General features: G+C 42.9%; 2 protein-coding genes across 4 annotated transcripts; one reads left to right on the forward strand and one right to left on the reverse strand.

Moving 5' to 3' along the window:
• Window positions 1-8: 8 nt before the first annotated feature.
• Sema5c (Semaphorin 5c) lies at window positions 9-19,737 on the reverse strand. 2 transcript variants are annotated; one of them, XM_012484190.3, is made up of 14 exons: window positions 19,395-19,737; window positions 11,309-11,453; window positions 7,801-7,897; window positions 4,742-4,949; window positions 4,417-4,622; window positions 4,226-4,325; window positions 3,951-4,150; window positions 3,221-3,706; window positions 2,861-3,146; window positions 2,419-2,785; window positions 2,264-2,346; window positions 1,446-2,181; window positions 1,123-1,325; window positions 9-1,042 (listed from the first exon to the last, which is right to left on the reverse strand). In XM_012484190.3, exons 2-14 carry the CDS (start codon window positions 11,451-11,453, stop codon window positions 839-841), a joined length of 3,321 nt encoding a protein of 1,106 aa, XP_012339644.2. In that variant the 5' UTR covers window positions 19,395-19,737; the 3' UTR covers window positions 9-838. The 2 variants fall into 2 exon arrangements, with proteins under 2 accessions (XP_012339644.2, XP_086758689.1); XM_086902563.1 differs by having other exon boundaries at window positions 1,123-2,181.
• A 190-nt stretch (window positions 19,738-19,927) lies between these two features.
• LOC100868947 (uncharacterized) lies at window positions 19,928-22,821 on the forward strand. Of its 2 annotated transcripts, none has more exons than XM_003692013.4 (3): window positions 19,928-21,882; window positions 22,034-22,203; window positions 22,439-22,821. In XM_003692013.4, exons 1-3 carry the CDS (start codon window positions 21,821-21,823, stop codon window positions 22,699-22,701), a joined length of 495 nt encoding a protein of 164 aa, XP_003692061.1. In that variant the 5' UTR covers window positions 19,928-21,820; the 3' UTR covers window positions 22,702-22,821. The 2 variants fall into 2 exon arrangements, with proteins under 2 accessions (XP_003692061.1, XP_012339674.1); XM_012484220.3 differs by having other exon boundaries at window positions 21,031-21,882; window positions 22,037-22,203.
• The last annotated feature ends 245 nt before the right edge of the window (window positions 22,822-23,066 follow it).

Here is a 23,066-nt window from a genome sequence, read left to right on the forward strand (position 1 = left end):
CGCTCGAGTAATTTATTATTGCGAGCTCATCTCGTTCCTTTTATTATAATCGCGTGATACTATGCCACGGTATGAAGCGTTTATAAAATTCGTCGACTCGAAATAATTCGAATCAAATTCCCGGCTAAATCGAGTCTTAAAAGCTTGGTCATCTTTTACGCCGAATATCGCGACGCGCATATGAACATTTTTATCTTCCTACTCTCTTTCATTTTCGATTATCCTTCTTTCGCGCATAACATAACCGCGACTCAATGTGAGCCAATAATAAAAAATGCGCGAATCACACGCTCTATATTTGCATGAATGCACATACGCACATTATGAACTCGTTCACATTCTCGCAATCTCTCACTCATATCTTAAACGCATTTAAATGCACACACATGTACAATAGGTACAATTCGATACGTTACACGCCCGTTCTTTATCGTTTGTCTTTAACAATATTGTGAAATGATGCAAGCGTTCGTCGTAACGATGGCACTGAATCATATGACGCGAAACTAGACGTGTTCGTGTCTGTCACATAAAATAAAACTGTATACAGGATAAATATCACTTGATTTCAAGTAAAGGCGATTGTTTAAGTGCATGCGCCTTTGTCCCTGGTCCGTTTGGATTTTAGTCTTCGGTTAAGTTGATACTCAAGCGTAGCACACGCATTCGCGAGATAGGTAATCATTTGTTATTTAAAAAGCGCTGTGCTCGCTATATGCCTTCATGGCGGTATTTGTTCGTAGATGCTAGTCTCGCGTGCAGTTTAGTCGAAACGCGGAAATCATTAGATGACGAAATAAATTTATACGTTTCTTCATGCGTGTTGCGCATTAGTTGCTCAATAGTACTTGTCTTGATCCGGATCGACTCGAATATGTTGCTGCCCATGACTGTTGCGCTTCAATGTAGCAGACTCGTAATCAAGACTCTTTGGATATAATTTAGGACTTCCAAGAGTATTCACATTCGGATTATTCTTTCCACGAAGAGTTCCGTTACCGTTTGTACTACCAGAGAAACTAGGTTGTCGCTTGGTGTTTACCTGTATCAAGCAGAGATCTCGTTTTATTCCAAAATTCATGTCGTTATCGTATACGTCACGCGTACAAATGATAACTTTACCTCCTTCATAGGAACCGTAACGTAGGAGTTTTGTTTGCTGATATAATGAGGACTGCCTGGAATTCGTTGTTGCCGCCGCTTTAGATAGTAGAAGCTTAGAATTGCGGTCACGGCCAAGCCAACTAGGAAGCCGACCACGCAACTGCCCACCACAGCGCCGATCGTTATGCCTGAACGTTCCATCGACCATAAAGCGTTCACTTCTGAAAAATTATGTATACAATGTAGCATAAATTCCACACGAGAATGAAAATTACATAGAAAATTCCACGATGAAAATAACGAGAAAGAAAATCGTATCTGAATCTCATTCCTGTGCTCACCATTGCCCGAGCAATCTGACAAACAGTCGCGCGTTTCTCTGCTGGCTCCTTGACACATTCCACTGCCGTGTTGAAGGCATTGTCTCTTTCTATATTGTTGATGGTCGTTATCGCAAGGCGTCCAACGCGACCACGTGTCCCAACCGATCAACGACTCGCAACTGGCCATCTCGCAGGTCTCTCTGACCAAACTCGATCCTTCGCAGCTCTCCGGCCCCAGGCATTCTCTCGTTCTCGAGCGTATCCCGACGCCGCACGAAACCGAGCACTCGGACCAGTCAGTCCAGCAGGACCACTGCCCTTCCATCGCAATGTCCCCGACTGCGCTCGGTCGACACGGATGCACGTTGCATTGTCTACTCTGCACGGATAAACCCTCGCATGGCGGTGATTCGCATTGCCTGATCCTGTGCTGAGAACCTCCGCCGCAGAGGCGATCGCAAGTCTTCCAAGCAGACCATTCACCCCATCCGGCCTCTATCGCGAGATCAGAGTACGATTTCTGATTCGCGTTTCTCCTCATACAAGAGCCGTTTCTACAATAACGTTCCTCCTCTTTGGCCAGTTGAACCCTTACGCTGGACGGGTCATCCGTTTGCGCGCGGCAACTGAATCGAAACCGTTTCTCCACGTAACCCATGCTCGAACTCTGAAAGCTCCCGTTAGCCGCCAGCCACGGTGTCCAGCCGGAATACCTTTTCGTCTCGATGCATGGATGAGTGTTGCATTCCTCGGTCTACGATAAGAAATAGGTAAGTACACGTCGTTCGAGAAACGTTACATCGTGATTCGAGAAAACGAGCGCATCACCGTATTACCTGCGTGTCGCATCCGTTGCACTCGACCGTGGCAGACTTTCGTGGCGAAGGATTCTCGCACGTTCTCCTTCGTATTCTTATTCCTGCGGAACACACGATCGATTATTAGAAGGCGCGTGAGAGGAGGAGGAGAAAAACCATCGTATCCCGCTTACCTCCGTTGCAGGGTCTGGAGCAAGCGTTCCAACCACCCCAAGTGGACCACTGGCCGAACGATTCGGATGGCGGTGCCTCGTCTTTCGCCGGACACGGTGGAAGGTCTATGCAGATATTGTCGTCGTGGTCGTGTCCCACGCAGACTCGCCCCCCGAAAGCCGGGGCTGGATTCGTGCACGTGCGTCGTCGCGTTTTCATCGCGAATCCACAGGTTTGCGAGCACGCCGACCAGGCCGACCAAGCTGTCCACTCCCCGTGAACCGTGCAATTGGTCACTCTAACTCTCGCCCCGATGCAAGACGCTCCACCGTGTTGAGGAGGCGGATTGTTGCAATCCCGCGTCTGGCACTGGCAGATATCCGCGGGCTGATAGAAGAGAAACGTGAATATGAATCGAATCCGCGTGGAAATCCTTGTTGACGGGAGGATCTCTCGACTCACCGCTTCGGCATGCTCGGAATGAATGTGCGAGTGAGAGTGCGAGTGCGAGTGTTCCGCGGTGCCGTGTTGACACGAGGACCACGAGCTCCAGGCGCTCCAACCACCGTCCACGGGATCCGTGAGTACAGGGCATTTGGTCACCTCCTGGTGCCAATGATTGGCCAGATGATTTTGTTTCGGGGCTGGCGCGCATTTCATCAGATGCTCGTTCCAGCCGCAATACGGTTCTTGCGCGTTCAGACAGGATTGACGAGTTCGATGTCGGTGACACTGGGCCGCGGGTATTCTACGGGAATTAGGATAGAATTAGATTTCTGATTTCAAGTGATTGGAATCAAATTCGTTGTACAGGCGTTGTACCTCAACAAACCGAATTCTGTACCGACGTACAAACTCTGGGTGTCTTTTAAGAATTGCAAGGTGATCGGCGTGGAAGGTAGGGGACCCCACACCTCGACGATGCAGGTTTCCTGCGTTCGAGGTAAAACCGAGATTTTCTTGAGCAAGCCAACATCGGTGGCGACGTAGAGTACGGTGACGCTGCGATGCAGCTTGGTCGGCGTCACGTCGAGGGCGATCAACGTGAATCTCTCGAGAAGAGCGGTGTGCAAGGGCTCGAGAGTGGTGCTTTGAACCGCATCGTCCATCAATTGGTACCTCTGGTTATCTATGATCTGATGAGGGGCGACGTTCGCGAAGGAGCCGCACCGTTGTCGATTGTGATGAGAGACCGGCCTCCTCTCCCACGCAGCGCCAGAATTCTCTTGATGTTTGAAGGGGCCGTTGAAGCTTGCAGTGATCGCGGACATGTTGAACGCGCATATAGCCGAGCCGGCAATACCGTTGCTAAAAATAAACGGGAACTTTAGCGATTCTCGAGGCCTTCCTTCTCTCCCCCGTCGTACGAAACAGGCAAAGAAAAGAGGGGGGGAAAAAAAAAGATAACGGCACTGATTTAGGAATTTCTGCGACTATACATACCGAATCTCTTATTTTTCTTCTTTCCCCTTCACGAATGAAGCGTTAGATGGAAATATATGGTGAAGGTGAAACGGTACGATACGATGCATAGAATCTTGATATTACTTACATGGGCGTGGTAAACGTCGCATAAACGATTTTTTCCTCGGGATGATAAACCGCGCCTTGAATTTCGTCGTAGTAGAAAGGAAATTCGCCTGGAAGGGAGCAGTTCAATCGTGCCTTGCTGAACGTGGTCCATACCTCTCTCATCATTATTTGTCCACCTCGATCGTTCTTGCACACTCTTGCTATCCTCGAATAGATTTTCTAAAAGAGACGATCTTTTAATATCAAACGTACGCAGGTAAGAGAGAATATAGTAGTGGAACTCGCTCGAATCACCTTGCCGCAATTGATGTACTCGACGGCTGATTCGCGAAATAGGAAGTACACGTGGTCCTCGGTTTCGAAACTGCCCACGAACTGAGGATCGTTCAGCCATCTGAAATCAATCGTGGAATACACGCATGGAATATCGAAAATATATAGAAATACAATTGGGAAGAGAATCGTTTTTCCAAAGTAAGACTCACCTGGAATCGTACTGGTGCGTTCTGAGATTCGGCGAGGCAAGAGTTCTGCAAATGGCTGGATCAGAGCCAGAGAAGTCGGTAGGCGCCCCGGTGAAGAGTCCACCGGTTGGACCTCTTGCCAATAAAGCGGTGACATTCGCGTGTGGCGAATAAGGACTCATCGCAACACCCGACATCTCGCTCGTTACGCTACTGATGTTTTCAATCTAGAGAATATTAACTCGAAGTGACATCTACTGTCGATAACACGTCGATAACGAGACCTTAAATATATTCGCACGCTCAAAAATTCCTTCGTCTCTCGCTCTCTGATTCGACCGCTTACCTCTCTCCACGTGCACCAAGGGCTGAACGCGTACGTGCCGCAAGTGAACAGACTTTTTCCATTGGTAAGCAACACCTTGACATAATTGCGGCAATCCTCCACGCTCTGTCCTTTGTTCTGGCAGGTATTGGTCTTGTTTTCGGGAGCTGGCCACGAGGCGTGTTCGAGGGGCGACAGCGACGTTAGGGTTAACCGGTACAGATTATCTCTGGAATCGGAATCGTTTACTGCTTTTCACGTGTTTACACGCGTGGGACGGAGGACATGTGGAAAATGGCGCGCGCCGCCTTTCGAGCTGTCGCGCAATCACGCCGCAGGAAACTAGCATAAACGGCGCCTACGTGGGCGCTACGCCGCGACGAGAACCGACCTGACCAAAAGTGATCGTTAGTCGAGCGAAGCGGCTCCAGCTCGGTCGTCGAGTATGTACGTCGGACGTGTGCCGACATTGCGGCTAAAATTTTAAGAAAGGACGCGAGGCGAAAGTCCAGAGCAGAGCATTAACCCGTTGCAAATGTAACTAGCTAAAAATTTGGAATAATTTGAGTCGGAGATTTTATAATATTTGAAGAATAACCGTGGATCAACTATAATAGCTACGAATAAATGTTATTCAAGCATTTAATAGTGTTACTTAAGTAATTATTTAAAGTAACTTTATTTTTAAATTTTTAGCTAGTTACTTTTTTAACGGGCCAATGCGCAACTCTGAACCTCAGCCAACTTTAAAACTAGTTAGTTATCTGCGATTATTCGATGCTTCGAATAATAAATTATTGAGATAATTTATCGAAGTAACTTGTTCTTAGCAGTTAAAATTTTGCATATTTCTGATCTTGGAGACTTATGCACGTAAGACGAGTATCGCTTAGAATCGTACACATTTAACGATTAGAGTGATTTTTGAGGAAAGATAAAAATTCTTCGCGATCAAGTTTTGTACGTTTAAGGAAACTCTTTTCAATCTTATTGCTATCTTGTCATTAAAAACTACGCGTCTTTGTTCGAGTTTTAATCGTTTCGTAAAATTTTCACGTGTTATAGAAACGAATCTCTACACGTATGATTTTAAGTAGCATACACTGTGTGCACGGGCAATCCTATTGAGACAGATTGTTTCCTGTTCGTTAAACGAATAGGATGGATCATTTGCCAACCTCGTTCTCGTCCGACGTAACTTCTGGGCACGACTCGCGTTTGTTCAACGTCTAATGGAGTTCGATGGCCGCGCGCATACAAGGAATAAAATTGTGATTCAACTCGAAATGGATCGACTTTCGAGCGAAATGTGACCGTTTAAGGATTTAAGCTCGATAGAATACAGCATCCTATTCCCTTCCTATCTACGATTCGATACATCTGCCGATAGAATTCAGTTACGAAAACTGTAAAAAATATTCGAATCGATCGGACAATACGAAACACGAACCTGTTGACTTACACAACGGAAGTGCAATAGGATCGCAACGATATCGTGTCGCTCGTGCGCGTCTCCCCTCCTCCCCCCTCCGCCCAGTGATCACCAATCTATGGAATCGCTATTCATTTTTAAATTCACTCTACATATTCATATTTTATAAGTATATTAAATCCCTCGAAGATACTAGTTTTTTCTCCAAGCTTTCTTCCTTTTTTGCTTCACGTACGTGTACAAAAAAACATACGCGATTGTAGCTAATTTGAATATCGCGACAAAAAAAAAAAAAAGAGTCTGTACGAGGCAATACCGCGGAATTCGAATCTTGCACAACGGAACTATCGTAGGATCTCAACGTATCTCCCATTAGTGGTTTCCAACCGATGGTTTTTAATTTTTTTTACCTCAACGTTAATTATGCAACGACATCGAATCGATCCCCTCGTTACTTAACTCAAAGACACTGCCTCCTAATACTGCCTATTGTGATCCGTATTACTTTTCTAAAACGTATTAATTACTCTTCTCAACTTAATTACTTAATTATTTTTCCTTAACGCGCGGTTAATTTGAATATCGCGAGAAAGAAAAAAGAAGAGGGAAAAAAGTAGAAGAAGTTAAGAGAAATTTCATCGAATTTACAGCTCGAAGATATGCCGCGGATAAAGAAAGAGCAGAGTTGGAAAGATCGTAGGAAAGAAAACGACCAAGGAGTGTTGTTGTTACGCAACGAGGCGCAAGGAAAGCGCGTCTCGCTCCCATATATACCTGTCGCGGTGCGATACGCTCTCGATAAGGTAGTATTCAGTGACGTCACGCTTGTCGAGCACGCGAATCAAACTGGAAGAATGCAAATCGTGGCGCCGTGTCGCGTGCACGACGCGGCTAGACCCTTTCCCTTCCTCCCCTCCGCCTCTCCAATTCCAATCCCAATATATCATTTTCCACGTCGACTCGACCACGTTTCCCTTTTTTTTTTTTTTTTTTTTTCCTCTCCATCGATACGAAAAGAATTTCGTGTTACAATTTCGTGGGAAAACATCTCGCTTCCATCCACGTTTCTCTCGATGGGCAAAACGCTTCTCGTTTTCCGCGAAAAACGAGGTTGGAATCTCTTTTTTCCTTCCCCCTCCCCTCCCATCGAAGAAACGAGGCACAGCGGCGTTCCTCCTGGCAGGCCGGGCGTACGTGGGTCGTGGTTAATAACCAACGTGTTCTATTAATAGAAGGTAACACGAGGGCGTACGCTCGTTTCCACAAGCTCGATCCGATCGCGCGTACTTTTAATCGAACGAAAATCGATCGAACGAGCGTTCCTCCACGATTTCGAGCAGCCGGAATGCAACCGCTACTCAACCCGTCCCGTCTCGTTACACGTTACACGCCACTTTTGTCGCTCGCCCGTGTAAACAACGGGCGCATTCCATCGCGAAAATCGATCGAACTTATTCAACAGAACGGGTCGAGGGAAACGTGGTATTCTCGTCGTGCTCTTGTTACGCGCATACGATGCAAATGTACGCGTGTTCCAAGACAGCTAATTTTCGATCGAGGAAATAGATTTGCCCGGAAATAGAGGGAAAATTTTGGACGAATTTAAACGAAGATTTAAATTTTTGATTTTATCGCATTTCATACGTACCGAGCGCCGACGACGACCTGTTGTCTAGCCACGTCGAACAACAGTTGGGAATACGACGTGACCCCCTCTTGCTGGAACAGGCTGGTGTTCGCCAAGTCTGAAACAGGCGTTGAAGAGGGGAGAGGGGAGGGGTTTAGTTTAGAGATTATTGTTGGGTATTAAAGAGATTCGTATTAAAGAGAATTCATTATGAGAATTTCATTTCTCGAGATATGTTCTTTTCCGCTTCTTCTTGCGTGTCGCGCGCGCCATCGCGATTTCCACGTTCCGAGAAGAGGAGGATGTAAAGAGGAGCCGTTTTTCGCTTCCGGACAAACTAGTTTGGCAAGCTAGCCGCTTCGAGAAGCTGTGTCGCTTCTTCTTCTTCTTCTTCTTCTTTTTCTACTAGGATCTTCTACTTTTTCTCCCGCGGCGCGATCGTGGATCATCGATCTTTGAGAGAAAAATATGGCAGCCGTGAAAAGTTGGTCGTTCCGATTCGCGCAACTCGGGATCGTCGATTATACATCGGCAAACTGTTGGATGAACTTTTACTTTTTCTTGGATTAATTAAGGATGGATGGATGGATGGATGGATCGATTTTTTAAAAATGGAATCCGAAATCGGGCTACGTTGTTTCATGAAAAAACTTAATGTCGATCGTTCTTCTTCGGTCTGCTGGTATTATAAACTCAATCACGGATCATTATATTACATAATTTAAAAAATCCAATTATAATTGGCTCGATTTTTCTTTTGAAAGATCCAAGCAAGGATCGATCCTGCACCAATTTTCCAATTTTCTTTTAAAAATTTTTTGAAAGATCATTCATCGATTTGCATTTTTCAATTTTTCTTTTCAACATTTTTTGAACGATCCAAGCAAGGATCGATCGTGTACGAACGAATCCGACAATAACAAAAATTTGGCTCGATCTTCCACTTTCTTCCCATCTCTTGAAAGATCCAAGCGTCATTTTTCATTTTCTTCTAAGCATTTTTCGAAAGATCCGACAATAACAATGACAAAAATTTGGCTCGATTTTCCACTTTCTTCCCATCTCTTGAAAGATCCAAGCGTCATTTTTCAATCATTTTCTTCTAAACATTTTCCAAGCAAGGATCATCTGACGGTAACAAAAATTTGGCTCGAATCGTTGCTCGCCCTCTTCATCTTTTCCCTCCGAAAAGACGGAAGCAAAGATTAAGTAAAAATAATGGAAAATTCTACTTTCATCGTGGCAGCATCGGGCAAAAAGAGGCGCGAGTTTCACCCGTTTTACCTCGCTCTCTCTTTCCTGTTCCCCGTACTTCTGCTAATCCTCGTCTTCGTCTTATTGTTTTTCAGCCGGTTTGCCGACGCAGCGAAACGATTCCGCAAAGGTAGCCCTCCGCGCGGTTCGTCGTTTCCACGTATCCAGCCACGCGTTTGCCTGTGTCGCGCGTGCCTGCCACTCACACAACAGCGTCCCGCGCGTACGTGTAACTGCGTACGTGCGCTTATAAGTAGATACGTGTGGGACGAACGGGCCCCAGTTAGCATAACCTGATCTCGAAGGCCTCTCTCGGGTATCCTCCCTTCACTCTCTTGCCTTTTCTTTTTCTTTCTCTTTTCCTCTCTCTCCTTTTCCTCCTTCGTCGATCCTATCTCCTTTCTCTCCTCTCTTTCTCTTCTCGTTTTCTATCCGCGTGTGTATCTGCCCGAGGGAGATCGCACGACGAGCAAAAAACACATGGACGGACAATAATGGTAAAACGAAACGTTTACGATGTAGGAGGACGTTAGAGGACGCCACGGATGCGTAATTTCGCGACCTCGTGCGGGAGAAAGGAAAAACTAAGATCCGTATTGTAATTAAGGTTAAGGATAATCTTCGCGTCGTAAGATTCAACAAGTCTGGTTCCAACTTTCGTGGATTCGTTCGAGTTAAGGTAGGCTCGATTACGTTAGACAGTCTTAAACTTACAGGTTTGCCAAGTAACGAGCGATATAATCGATTTAAGTTGAACGAGTGTAATCTGTGATAACGAGGAGGGATATAAGTTATAAAAAAAGTTGCGCGAAGAAGAGGGAAGAAGAAAGGTTAAATGCTTGAAAATCAGGAGTAGGATCGGAAGCAGGAGACAGCGAGAATAAGCGCGCGTGGCGACGCGTGCCACGCTCCACGCCTACGCGACAAACGTGGCCGAGTCTCGAAACGGAGACTCCATAGATTTCAAACTCGAGTCGCGAGCGATTCGAGGCGAAACTTTCGACGACTCTCTCCCAGCTGGCCGTGTTTCCACCGCGTTTACGACGATCCCATTTTTCTTTTCCTCCTCCTTCGTATATACCCATCCTTCTCTCGCCAGAGACAGAGACAGAATTCAACAACGATCGAGGATTTTCTTGTCTCGCTTCCTTCTCGGCGTCTCCGTGTTTTTTCGCACCGTGACGCGATAGCTCGACAAATCGATCGCGAGCCGAGATCCTTTTCGAACAAATTTTTCTTTTGCTCTACTTCTTTCGATTTTCATCGAGATTGGCGATTTTTTATCTCTTTTTTTTTTTCTCGCAGTCGCAAGAAGGTAAATCGTGAGCAGAGACGTTTTTTCTTTCGCTCTTTCTCTATTACGTAGCCATCTTTCTCTTCTCGTTAATGTAAAACGGATGGATATGTCGATCGCGGGCAAAGGCAGACCATCGAATCTTTGTTTCGCTCGTTCATCAACGCGAGACAAAGACGAATCAATCAATCGTGGATAGAGACACATTTCTTTTCCTTCTTCTGTCACTGGCGCGAGACAAAGATAAATAAATCGATCACGGGCAGAGACGTTTTAGACGATCGATTTTTTCTCTTTCTCTACCACACATCTTTCTCTCAGCGTAAGAGAAAGACAGATCGACACCTCGAATTTTTCTTTCGATCTTTCTCCGTTATACATCCATCCTTCTCTCCTCATCGACGTAAGAGATAAACCCGCAAATCGATCGCGGGACAGATATATACTTCACACGATCAGAATTTTTCTTTCGCTCTTTTCGTCTCGTCGACGCGAGATAAAAATACATAGATAGATAAATCGATCACGTGCAGACTATCTATATTTTTCTCTTCTCCCATTACGAGTAAATTTCAACGTAAGACAAATACAGACAGTATCGATCGAATTTTTCTTTCTCTTTCTCCTCATCCTCGCGTAAGACAAAGATGAACGAATAATGGATCGCAAGGCGTACCGATCGAAACCGCCACGCGACCGACGCGCCTCTACGCCCACGCGTCGATCGATCGCGAATAATCACGATCCTCTCCTCCTCCCCCTCCATCCTCCTCCGCCTGAGAAAGACCCACAAGTTTCTCCGCGGAATCGAGGGAAAAGATAAGAGTAAGTAACCGCGCTGTTTAGAAATAGAAGCTCGTACGTACGTGCGGAAAGACACGATCGCTCGCGAATCTCTCTCTTATCGATGTATATATATATATATATCTTCTTGTCAACGCAATCACAATCACTTTTCTTTTTTTTTTTTTTTTTGTTTACCTTCGTAGGCTATGCGTCGAAAGTCGTCGGTGGAGCGTACGCTCGCGATCACCGTGCACAGAATCGCGAGCCGCGCCGACCACCGTTCCATCCCACCGATGATCGAGCTCCGTCCTCGTTTCCCCTCTCTCGGCGCTTCTCTCATCTGAGAACAGAGAAAGAGAAAAAAAAAATGTAGAAATGATGGACGAGCGGGAAAGCTGCGTGTCCCTAAGGTGGACGAGAGAGGTTGCCTGTCGCGGTTCGAGATGCGGTCAGGGAGGAAAGACTCGGTTTAAACCGCGACTCGGGAGGGTCGACGACCTCGTCCGCGTCCCCGTACCGGCTACCTCTTCGAGTTTATCGTCGCTCGACCGCCGACAGATCCCTGTCCTTTCGATCGAGATATATATACATATATATATATATATATATATATCGATCGATTGAAAACGGATCGATTTGTCGGATGTGTTTTCGAAAATGGTCAGTGAAAATTTGAGACGAGAGATCTAGATAGAAAGAAACGATGGTAAACGACTTTGGGACTTTAAAACGTTGTATCCCGGGTATTTTTAATGGGACATAAATGAGTCGAGGTTGTGGAAATGGCGAATGGATAATACTAGGGAAAACTTTTTTTCATTGTTCCACGGAAGTATCCACGATTTTAAAGATTAAAAAGAATCCATTTAGAGTAGATTTAGAAAATTATCGACACTTTCGATATGTATCTACCTTTTACTACGAAACGCTCGACTTGTATTTCGCTGAGAACGATTTTAAAAGGAAAAGAACCCATTTAGAATAGATTTAGACAAAATATCGACACTTTCGATATATATATATATCTACTTTTTACTTGAATTTCCAGCTTAGATTTGTTTCGAAAGAAAACGATTTCAAAAGAATCCATTTGGAATGGATTTAGAAAATCTATTCGACATGTTCGATTTACATCCACTTTTTTACTTTTTTTAATGCATCCACGTTTAGCTGATATACGATAGAGGCTAAATTAAACCCGTCCCTCGTACATTTAATATTCCATTCCTAACCACGGTCCTCGGCCAATTGTCTGCGGGTACGGTATACTCTCTCCACCCGTGAAAAGGTCCATCCCTCGCCCCGACGACGACAACGACCCGACGTGTCTCTCCTTTTGCCCGCTCTTTGTCTTCGAACGTCCGTGTCACGGTGACAGCTCGCTTTCTCGTCTATGAATAGATAGCCGGAGGATAAAGGAGGACGCGTGGATCGTCCACAGACCCACGTGGTCGCGATTCGCGCACGCCTCTCCCTCTCATAAATACGATATCCCCGTCAGCACGAGGAGAGAGAAAAAGATTCGAAAAAAATTGGGAAAAAAAATCACAATCCAAATGTATTTCCGGCGAATCCCCTATAGCTTCCTCACCGACCTATAATAAAATATCTCGGCCGACGTTGCGGTGGTCTCCACCGCAGGCTAAACTTTTTCAACGTCAAGGTGGTCCCGAAACTCTCCAAAAAGGACACGTAAAGCTTTTCCACCAATCTATAAATATCGCCGACTGACAATTTTAGATCTCTCTCTCTCTCTCTCTCTTTCAAAGTTTCGTTTTTCCATCGTATCGCTCCTCCTGCGATAGACTGAGCTCGGTCGATCGAAGGAAAGAGGAGATCGATACATATATATATTGGAAGGTAACCGGTGACATCCGTCGCGAATAAGGCCAACGAAGGAGCGCATGTACCGAACTTACCGTATTCGTTCGAACACGCGTATCTACACACGGTACTTGGAACGGTATCATCGAATCGTTTCAAACGTCTCTCGTTTGAGACACGTAGATACGTGTGTGTATATATTATACACGCGATATCGAAACGACATACCTTCTCGAGTTCCATTTCTTTTTATTATTTTTTCTTCTTCTCTCTCTCTCTCTCCTTGTTTGCTCGCAGAGATAACCCGTGACAGATAAATATAAACGTAGGTGGTACGTTTTAATCGTCTCGTGGAGAGAAGGAAGGAGGCTTAGGCATCGAGGTGAGAAGGACGGGGCGTTTCTTCTCCGTTTATCGGGGAATCTTCCGCGAAAGGAAGGGGGAGGAGGATGATATTTTTTTCTCTTGGATGGATTTTTCTCCAAAAAAAAAAAAAAAGAAGAGAAGAGAAAAAGAATCGCTTTCTTATCCGGAAACACACGACACAGCGCAATGCGTTTTCATACACGTTATTCGAACACGCGTGTCGCCGGTTTCATACCCGCGATTGGGTACCGTTATTCGGTGCAACCGGACCTTTTGTATCACGCGCTGAGAAACGTCGCTTCCCTCCTCGATTAGCTTAAGAGATAACCAACGTGGAATAATCGGTGTATTTACGAGATTAGAAATCGGCTCTTAGATTCGTAGCATTTTAAAAATGTTGAAAGATTAAAATTATTAAGATGGCGATTTTCTCTTCTCTCTCTCTCTCTCTCTCTTAAAACATATTTCTTTCTGGCAAAGCGAGAGAAACGGTAATAGTAATACAATCAATTTCTTCGTCGAATCGGCGATTCCGCGTATTCGTTAATTAATCTCAAACTATTAGAATTACAAGAAGAAAAAAGAAGAAGAAGAAAGGTGAGATTTTCAACATTCCTCTCTTTCGTTCCTCGTTAATAACGAGAATCGTTAAAATTTTAACACCATCGTACATCGTCTCTTCTCCCAACAGGAGAAAGATTCTCTCTCCTCTCGAGGAGGAGAGAATCCTGAACGCACTCGAGCTTTTCCAAGAGCGAGTGAGTGAGTGAGTGATTGAATGACAGAGAGAGAGAGAGAGAGGGTAGGGTGTGGCGCGCTCCTCCTCTTCCCCTCCGCCCTACCGTTTTCTAATAGCACGGATAGAAGTTGCGCTGCGGTGGCTGTTGCGCACGCGCACTCGAAACAGAGAGAGATAGAGAAGCGGCGTGGACGCGATTTATCTGGAACCGGTAGGAGAGTAGGCTGGCAGTCGGAGGAGCGAGACGTACGTGCATTTGGACGGTGGCGCGAGAAATTTTATGGGAGCGGGTCGCCAAACATGGTAACATGGCCGCGGCTTACCTCGAGGGAGGCTGTCGATCCGCGAACTCAGGCGGCCGAGTATATCGATACAGTTCTCGGCAAATAGAGATGATATCGTTTATAATCGGTTGTAAGACGTGAGGCGATCGATTTTAAGTCTCACGAAAATCGGTATCGATTTGTGGATATCGATATAGAGTTGTGGCAGCATCGATATCGGTGTATAATTCGTTAAGATGTCGGGGGATGCGATCGATTCGCTCTAAATCTCTCGAAATCGGCGTGTTCGTGATTTAAAGTTGTGAGAATATCGATATCGTTATCGAGAAAGATCGATAATTTTAAATTACGATTATCCAGTTATAATTCGTTAAGAATTATCGAGGGAGACGACTCGCCGATTCGATCTAGTTTTCGAGATCGTGATACAAATATCGATAATATTACTATATAATTCGTTAATAAGATATCGAAGAAGAGGATCGTCTTAACGAATTGTAACTGGATGATTGTAATCTGGAATTGTGACGACATCGATAATTCGTTAAGATATCGAGCAAGATCGACTCGTTCTAGCTTTCGAGATCGTGATCTGTGAAAATATCGATAATATTATTATAATTCGTTAATAAGATATCGAAAAAGACGATCGATTCGCTCTAAATCTCTCGAAATCGGTGTCTTCGTGATTTAAAGTTGAGACGATCGATATCATTATCGACAAAAATATCGATTATAACGTTATAATTCGTTAAGATGTCGGGGAAAACGATCGATTCGTTTTAAATCTCTCTAAATCGGCGTCTCCGCCGACGTCTTAACGAATTATAACTGGATGACTGTAATCTAGAATTATGTAACAATATCGATGATATCGTTATAATTCGTTAAAATATCGAGACGATTCGCTCTAACTTTCGAGATCGTGAAAGTATCGATATCGTTATCGATAATATTGTTATAATTCGTTAAGAAGACAATTAATTGCTTCTAAATGATCTCGAAATCGGCATGGATCGTGTATGGAACGACAATATGATTAAATATTCGATATATAATGTTCAAAATATCGTTAAAAACACGGAATAAAAGTAGACTAAAATTATAATTCTCCAAAAGAGTTTATTTATTTTTATCTCAAGTAATTATAAATAACATATTTATAGAAAAACAATATAAAACTTAGTCACTTTTATTCGTGAATATTATTTTAACTAATATCGTCGATATATCTGAAAACAGTTAATATAAATAATTAATAAATTAATATAAATAGTCGCATTTTTTTTTCGTGAAAATTTTTTCGAAAATTGTTCATTCAATCCTGGATCGTTAAACGACGTTCATTTTTATCGAAATCTCAAACGACGAGATTTTGCATTACGCGTGACTGAACGTTGTAGTGAAATGTATTATAATAATGTTTAGACGTCCCAAACGTCAAACAAACTTGAAATTTGTATTTCACGCGGAATGAAGAAAATGGCATACTATTTCAACTTGGACGTTTGTTAAACGACATTTCGACGAGGAATACAAAAGTTAATTTTTCTCAATCTTTTAAATTTTGATACTTTGTTTGTGATAAATAATAAAAATTGTGTATATATATATATATTTTTTTTTCAAATCGTTATCTTACGAGACGAATGATTAAGAACCAGTTTTAGATCCAGGATTAACGAGCGTAATATTTTATTTGACGAGCGATGGTGAAGAGGTTTCGATTAATTTTCGATATCGATACAATAATAATAAATAGATTGCACATCATGTTTTGATACGTGATACGGATGATACGATGGTTTCAATTCTAAATCATTTCGATATCGATATGTGGCGATAACTTCGAATGTTTATGTAAAATAAAATTTTTCCTATACAAAATCTATATTCTTCGATACATATAACATCTAGCGTTACGTAATAATAAATTTCGTCGTTCCACGGATACAAAAATTTCGATCAAAATACGAAATCAAAAGAAAAAAAAAAAAATAAATCAATAATACATCATCGAACTTACTATCCCTCGAAACAGTCCCCCAAACAATTTCATAAAACTCGAATTTCCCTCGTAATGAACACATCGAAAAATTCGAATACTCACTGCCAGCCAGGACCAACACAAATTTCGCTTGGGATGAAAATCGATCGAGTGAAAACAGGTGGCTCGAGAGAGAGAGAGAGAGAATCGAGAACTTCTGCTGTTCGTCACCGATAACACGGGGGCACACTATCGCCTCGACCTTTTTACGGTCCTCTGGTTTCCACGATGAGGCGAGCAACGACCGAGAGGATCGTCTCTTCCTTTGTGCAGAGCTTCGATCACACCGAACCGAAAAGATATAAAAGCGATGACGACGATGCAACTCGAACTGTCTACGACAGGTTGTCGGATCGATAAAACGGCGGCGCACTGTCTGGCCGCGCAATCGGTTCCTTTTCGATTACGCGAACGTGTGTATATATATATATATATATATTTTACAAGTTGCCAAGTTCAGGATTATCGAATGCGGCACACCCAGGATGATTTACACGATTTATACGGTGTACGTGAGATCTGTCGTGCGACGGATCGAGTTATCGATCGAGAGGGGAGAAGCGGAGGACCGATAAGGGTGAATTTTTTGAAAGGTCGCGCACGAGCGGTTATCGCGATAGATAGCCGCCGTGTAGAAGAATCCGTTTACCCAACGGAAGAAAAATTTTTCTTCTTTCTTCGCGGGAGGAAGAAGGCTCGCGTCGATCTCGACAAAGAGGGCATTCAAGCAACCACTCCTCTTCGTGTCTTTTGGCTGCTGCTGTTTGTTGCTGCTGCGTCTGGTCTTTCTCTCTTCCTCTTCTTTACGCGCGTAATGGAAAAAGATCGAGTTTTCGATCATTCGTGATTCCCTTTTTTTTTTAATATCGAAGAAAAATTAAAAGATATAATTTAAAATCCTGAGAGACATCCATTCTTTCAATTCGTGAATCTAAGAAGCTAGGAATTTTCGCGCTTTTCTTCGAGTCAGATGTCACATTGTTTCGAGTGCAAAGTTATGTTATGAAGGTATGTTCGATGGTCAAAGCTAAATCGACTTACTACACAGATACAACGTGGTAGGGCTGCCTTGCCGCGGGCGAGAAAGTGCGATTTCGCGCGTACGAGGAACGCAGAGACCTCCATGCATGCTAAACGACGTGCATCGAAATAGGACAGCGAATAGGAATTAAATACGTAACGTTCTCACTTGCAAAAAATAATAACGAGCGTGGTCGAGCAACAAACGGAAAGATCGGCAGAGAACGAAGGAGAGAGGTGGTAGGCCGCATCTCCTTATACGGATCGTTGTTTCGGACCGCGAGAAAAGGAGAGGGTGTTCCAATCCGTTTGGCCATCCACAGCGAGTGAGAATACGAAGATTCTTGCCCGCATCTCCGCTCCGCTTCACCGATCTGTATCTTCCAACGAAACTTTATCCTTTCTTCGATGCCTAAAGAAATAATTCCCATCCCTTTCGACGAGATCGATCGAATATCGAGAATTGAAATTCGTCTAGTGTAGCGATTTTTTAATCATTTTTCGAATCGCAATCCTCTTTTGTAACATTTTGCAATCTTCCAATCTGTTACGTAAGATAAGGAATATTAAAAAGATCGATACCGATTTATTGCTGTAGTACATTGTGATATAATTACGTTAAAATAAATCAGTATTGATAAAAGTCAGTTGACTAAAAAATGACTACTTGAAAGATACTTGGCGATCGTATTGTACGTCGCGACTCGCGGGTTGAGAACCACTGCAAACTATTATCGATACAATAATAATAACATATATATATATATATATATATATATTAATTTATGAATCACATGTAGGCGTATAATTTCCGCTGTAAACTAATTACACGATTAAACGACGTTTCCTTCGAAGAGGATGTTTTCATGGGATGAATTTTATCTATTGTTACCATTAACTCGCATAAATAGTGCCAGGTCCTTCCTGATTGTATTTCTGCCACCGTACACCGTCTTGAACGCGGCGTCGGAAATGGCTGTTTCAGAATTATTCCGTCAAATTATCGAGAGAGAGAGAGAGGTGGTCGTTGGTAGGCGAGCCAGGACAAAACATCGTTCGAAACGAGGACCACGAAGCGCCGTACGTGACCAAGAGAAACGAAACGACACGACTCGCGTGCGTTTCATGGGGAATGCGTGACGAGAGATGCAACGAATCGTTCAAGTTTCTCGTAAACTACTTCTCCGTTTCTACGCCCTCGAAAAAGAAATCAATCGACTCGAGAAGCTGCCTTCAACGCGATCACGATTGATTACTTGAAATCTATTAAACCAAAGTGCAGGCCAATACTCGATTCTTCTTGTTTTTCTTTTTTCCTCGAAACAAATGAGATGGAAACTTTACTCTTGCTGCTTTTTGTATATAACACTTGCGCGAATGATCGAGACAAAAGTTTGATAAAATAATATGCACGTATAACGCATATTGAATGTCCTGCTAATATCGAGAGGAATCGAGGGACAAAAGTGTCCCTCTTTTATCCTTTTTTTTTTTTCACGATCGCTCTCGTAATGGAAAATAAGAAAAAAGCACACGGTTTGATAAATAATTCATAGCGTGGATGCTCCCTTGAGCGCACGACACATACGAATTTCTTTGGACTTTTAGCCCCGCCATTATTTTCCCTTTTTCTTCCCTCTTTCCGTTTCTTTTTTTAGATTCGATTATTTTTCAAACAGCGTTTCATTCTCTTTGAATCCCGAATTCGTTCACGTGATCTAAGCTGTTTTCAGCCCTTAATCCCGGCCCGTTTAAAAATAATGCACGATGTAAATATAAAGAGAATCCGAGTACCAATAGTCCGCGCCTATAACTGTAGGTTCCAAAGTGTTATATCATATATACAATGGCAAGATGATCGAGGATAAAAGCAATATCGAAGAGACGAATCGAATAAATAAACCGCTAACCGGAACGATTAATGTACTACAAATGATATTAGCGTCGCTTGCAAAGCGAATGTTATAAAAGACACATACGTGTACGTGATTAAGTACTTACGGATTTCAAGGGAAGACCAATTGATCACGTATCCATGGATTTTTTAAACATTTCTTTCCTTTCTTTCCTTCGCATCATATATTGTCCCGTGGCTCACTTTTACGAGCTCCATTATCGAGAAAAAAGTCCGATTTCGTAACACTCAATTCCACGTTTCAGATCTCCGATTTTTCAATGTTTACGTTGGAGACACGTTTTTTCTTGACAATCGATTCACAATTTTAGAAAGATTCGTTAAAAAGTAAAGAAAGAATAGCATGGAGTTTAGTTCGTGTATCAGGTTAGATTCGAGCTAACCTCACATCACGTCCCATCCATGCGTCTCGAATGCCGCGAGAACACTGAACCACCGTTCGTCGTACGACCTCCCCACTATTTACTTGGTTGCTCGTCGAGTCTCTCGATCTCATACGCGTATACGTGTACACGCGGCCCCCGGTGTGGAAAAACCACTTTGCTGTTTTCCACGATTCTCCCTAGATGGCCGATAAACGACTCGTCGTATTTCTTTCGACCTGATCGATCGAAGATCTCTTCTCGTTATATCAAGCCTTTGATCGCTCGTAAAAAGTCGATCGACTTTATCTCGAAACTGACCAGAAAGATCTCGAAATGTTGTTTATCTTAGCCTTACTCCCCTTGTATGGGTAGTATTCATCGAATACGAACAATCGGGCGAGAGAAACGCATTTGTATATATCCAGCCGTTCTCATCTCGAAGATCTCGTCCTCGACAAAGGACGACCAGCCCCCTATTCGAAGGCCAAATCGTCCAAGGTCGATCATCTTACCGACCAAGCGGCTCGGTCGAGTTTTCTCTCCCTCCTTCTCTGACTTTCTCCTTCTTTCTCGCTCTCGTTTCGACATCGGTCGGTTCATCGAGCTGATGGGATTACGAAGGGGAACGAGTAGAGAGAGGAAGGAACTGAAGCATTACGCTTTTACGATTCGATTTTCCTTTGCTACCTGTTACACATGTACCTGCTACACGTTATTGCAGGTGAATATGTATGATATAGAAGCATAAAATAACAAGAAAAAAAAAAAACACTTTAAAAATATAAAATTGAATATGAATTTCGAAGGTTCGAATCTCAAATAGATTTTAGATGAAATATTGAAACAAAGAGTTTGTCACGAATTAAAAAAATGAAACAGAGAGAAGAAACAGAAGCGTTTGAAGAGATGCAAAGAACTATCACGCAATTGAATACGTAAGAGTAAAAAGAGAATCAGAGGGGAGCGGACTGCCTAGAGGAAAGGAAAAAAACGAAGAAGAGAGAGTTCAAGGTCGGGAGGATGGAAGAACCGCATTTACCGTAGGAGTGGTCGCGTGGGGGGTCGATGCGTCGTAGCCTAGAGCGTATGTATATGCGAGAACGGTTTTGGGACGGGCGCGTAATCCGAATCCGAAACCAGTTTCTGCCCCATGGGTCAACCATATCCCCATCCCCTCCTCTTCGATGTCGTCTCTGCGTTCGATCCTCCCCCAAATATAGCCATCCTTTTTTTTTTTTCAACACACCTTTCTTCCGTCAACATAGAATCACTAGTTTTGTTTCGATTATCGAAGTTATGTCGTTATACAAGATCGAGGAATTAACAGTGACATCGATGTTTTTTATTTTTTTTTTCCATTTTTTTTTTCTATAGTTAGTATCTGAAAAAGTAAGTAAAAAATATTAATTAAATAACAAAATAAAAATAACAATTCTCTTTATTTTAATCGTGACCATTTTCTCATCATTTATTACATTGTTTTTTTAATCTTAATATTTGCAGTCTTCACACTGTTAGATTTTTCTCGTTTATTTGCATCGTGTCAAGTTCATTATCATGAATAACCTCGTGACTTTTTATCGGACTCGAACGAAAATATAATTAATTTTTCCATTGGCACGCGAACCGGTCGAAAAAATTTTAGTCGGGAGAATCGTTTCGCGATTCGAAGTAGCACGATTCGAGCGTATCATATTCTTCGATGGATCGATTCTTAGAATCACAGCAGCACTAATGTTGTCTATCGGAAGTTTGGATGAGATAAGAGAGTTATGCAATTACGAAACTAACGGAATATAGATTAGGTTTCAATTTAAGCGGCATACGCCATTGATATACATATATCTAACGAGTGATGTACTCGTGCGCACAACTATCCGTCGATGACGCATCGCACACAGCTAAGAAAAGGTAATGGTTCGAATGTAATACGACATGGATGGAACTTCGAAGGGGGAAAGAAAGGTTACCACTGCGCGTTTTATATAACTGTTCGAATAATCTCATTTTCTTGATTCTCTCGTTCACCGCGTGTAAGTAAAACATTATTTGCATATTGCGTATCGTACGAAAAAAATTCATTGAGAAAGCAAGAGGGAAACAGAGAAACGAAGAGAAAGAAAGAGAAGAAAAATAACTAAACAAGGATGAGAGGAGGAATCGTTGCCAGCATCAGTGTTGTGATATTCGTTGGAGCGATGTTGTGCAGGTTAGTCGATTGACAGGCCGGTTTCACGGCTTACTGATCGCGATGCATTTACGAAAGCCGGCTTTCTCCCTCGTTCTTTTTGCGCGTGTGAGATATAGCCGGGCCAGTAGTGCCAACGCAAATTTGTACTAATGCGCATTTCGATTGGCAGCAGCTCTGACGGACAAGTGTACATGGGAACGAATTGGTTGAAGGATCTGAACGAGAATATCAATGCGTTGAACAGGAATATACAACAAAATATGCAGCAGTTACAACAACGAATACATAACACGGTGCAAAGCAACTTGGAACGTGCTCATCGATTGACGGAAAATCTAGGTACGCGATTCGGTGTTAAATTTTTTCAATTTCTTCTCGACTCGTTATCTGGAAAATTATTAACCTTATTATACCAATGCAAACGTTCCTTTCACTATCAACCGAGAGATCCATTCTCTCTTTCTCTCTCTTTCTCTCTATCTATTTTTCAAGGCGATCGAACATTTTTTCCTAATAATAACTATACGCAATCATTTTGCGTTTTTCGAAATTGGATGACGTAATTTTTTTTCAGCCAATAATCCTAATACGATCCAAATGATTGGAGGAAGCAGTGTCATCGTATCGAATAATGATGGAACCAAGATCGTCCAATCTGGTCGCACTTCCGATGGAAAACCTTATATCCGTGAAAGCACGGACAAAATTATAGGCGACACTCTTCAACATATTGAAAAAATTTACGACCCCATTACTAATACTTCAAAGATGCATGGCTATACGTTGAATTTAAAGGATCCCTCGGCTAAACCTGTTCCGTTAAACGACACTGTGTAAACGATGCCAAGGAAAAATGATGCTACTACTTATTCCTTATATTATTTAACAATAATCATTTATCTATCCAATATTTTATTTCCAAACATGTAAACGATAATAAAATGAGTGAATAATCAAGTTTTTTGAAAAATTTTGTGACTTCGCGAAAAATTTCACGGTCCGAATCCTTGTTTAATACTGTTTAAAATTTTTTTTTATACGAGAGCTTTTTCCTCGCGAAAAATGTGTTACGTGAGTGATAAAGGTTTCGCGATTATATATATATATATATACCGTATTAAAGTGGCGCCGAGAGAGGAACGAGAGATTCCACACGGGGTACCTTAAATGGAAATGCCCCTGGCTTGTCCTCGATTTCAAGC

This window comes from Apis florea, unplaced genomic scaffold (assembly GCF_048593485.1).
Source record: "Apis florea isolate Af1SG1 unplaced genomic scaffold, ASM4859348v1 contig_2272_pilon, whole genome shotgun sequence".
Taxonomy (NCBI): domain Eukaryota; kingdom Metazoa; phylum Arthropoda; class Insecta; order Hymenoptera; family Apidae; genus Apis; species Apis florea.

Excerpts from the sequence above, each read along its gene's own strand:
- Sema5c (XM_086902563.1), bottom strand. The coding sequence starts at position 11,453 with ATGAGAGAAGCGCCGAGAGAGGGGAAACGAGGACGGAGCTCGATCATC. Across the intron at positions 4,326-4,416 it reads ACGCACCAGTACGATTCCAG|ATGGCTGAACGATCCTCAGT; the intron begins GTGAGTCTTACT and ends GATTGATTTCAG. Across the intron at positions 3,147-3,220 it reads ACAGAATTCGGTTTGTTGAG|AATACCCGCGGCCCAGTGTC; the intron begins GTACAACGCCTG and ends TAATTCCCGTAG.
- LOC100868947 (XM_003692013.4), top strand. The coding sequence starts at position 21,821 with ATGAGAGGAGGAATCGTTGCCAGCATCAGTGTTGTGATATTCGTTGGA. Across the intron at positions 21,883-22,033 it reads GTTGGAGCGATGTTGTGCAG|CAGCTCTGACGGACAAGTGT; the intron begins GTTAGTCGATTG and ends TTCGATTGGCAG. Across the intron at positions 22,204-22,438 it reads TCGATTGACGGAAAATCTAG|CCAATAATCCTAATACGATC; the intron begins GTACGCGATTCG and ends ATTTTTTTTCAG.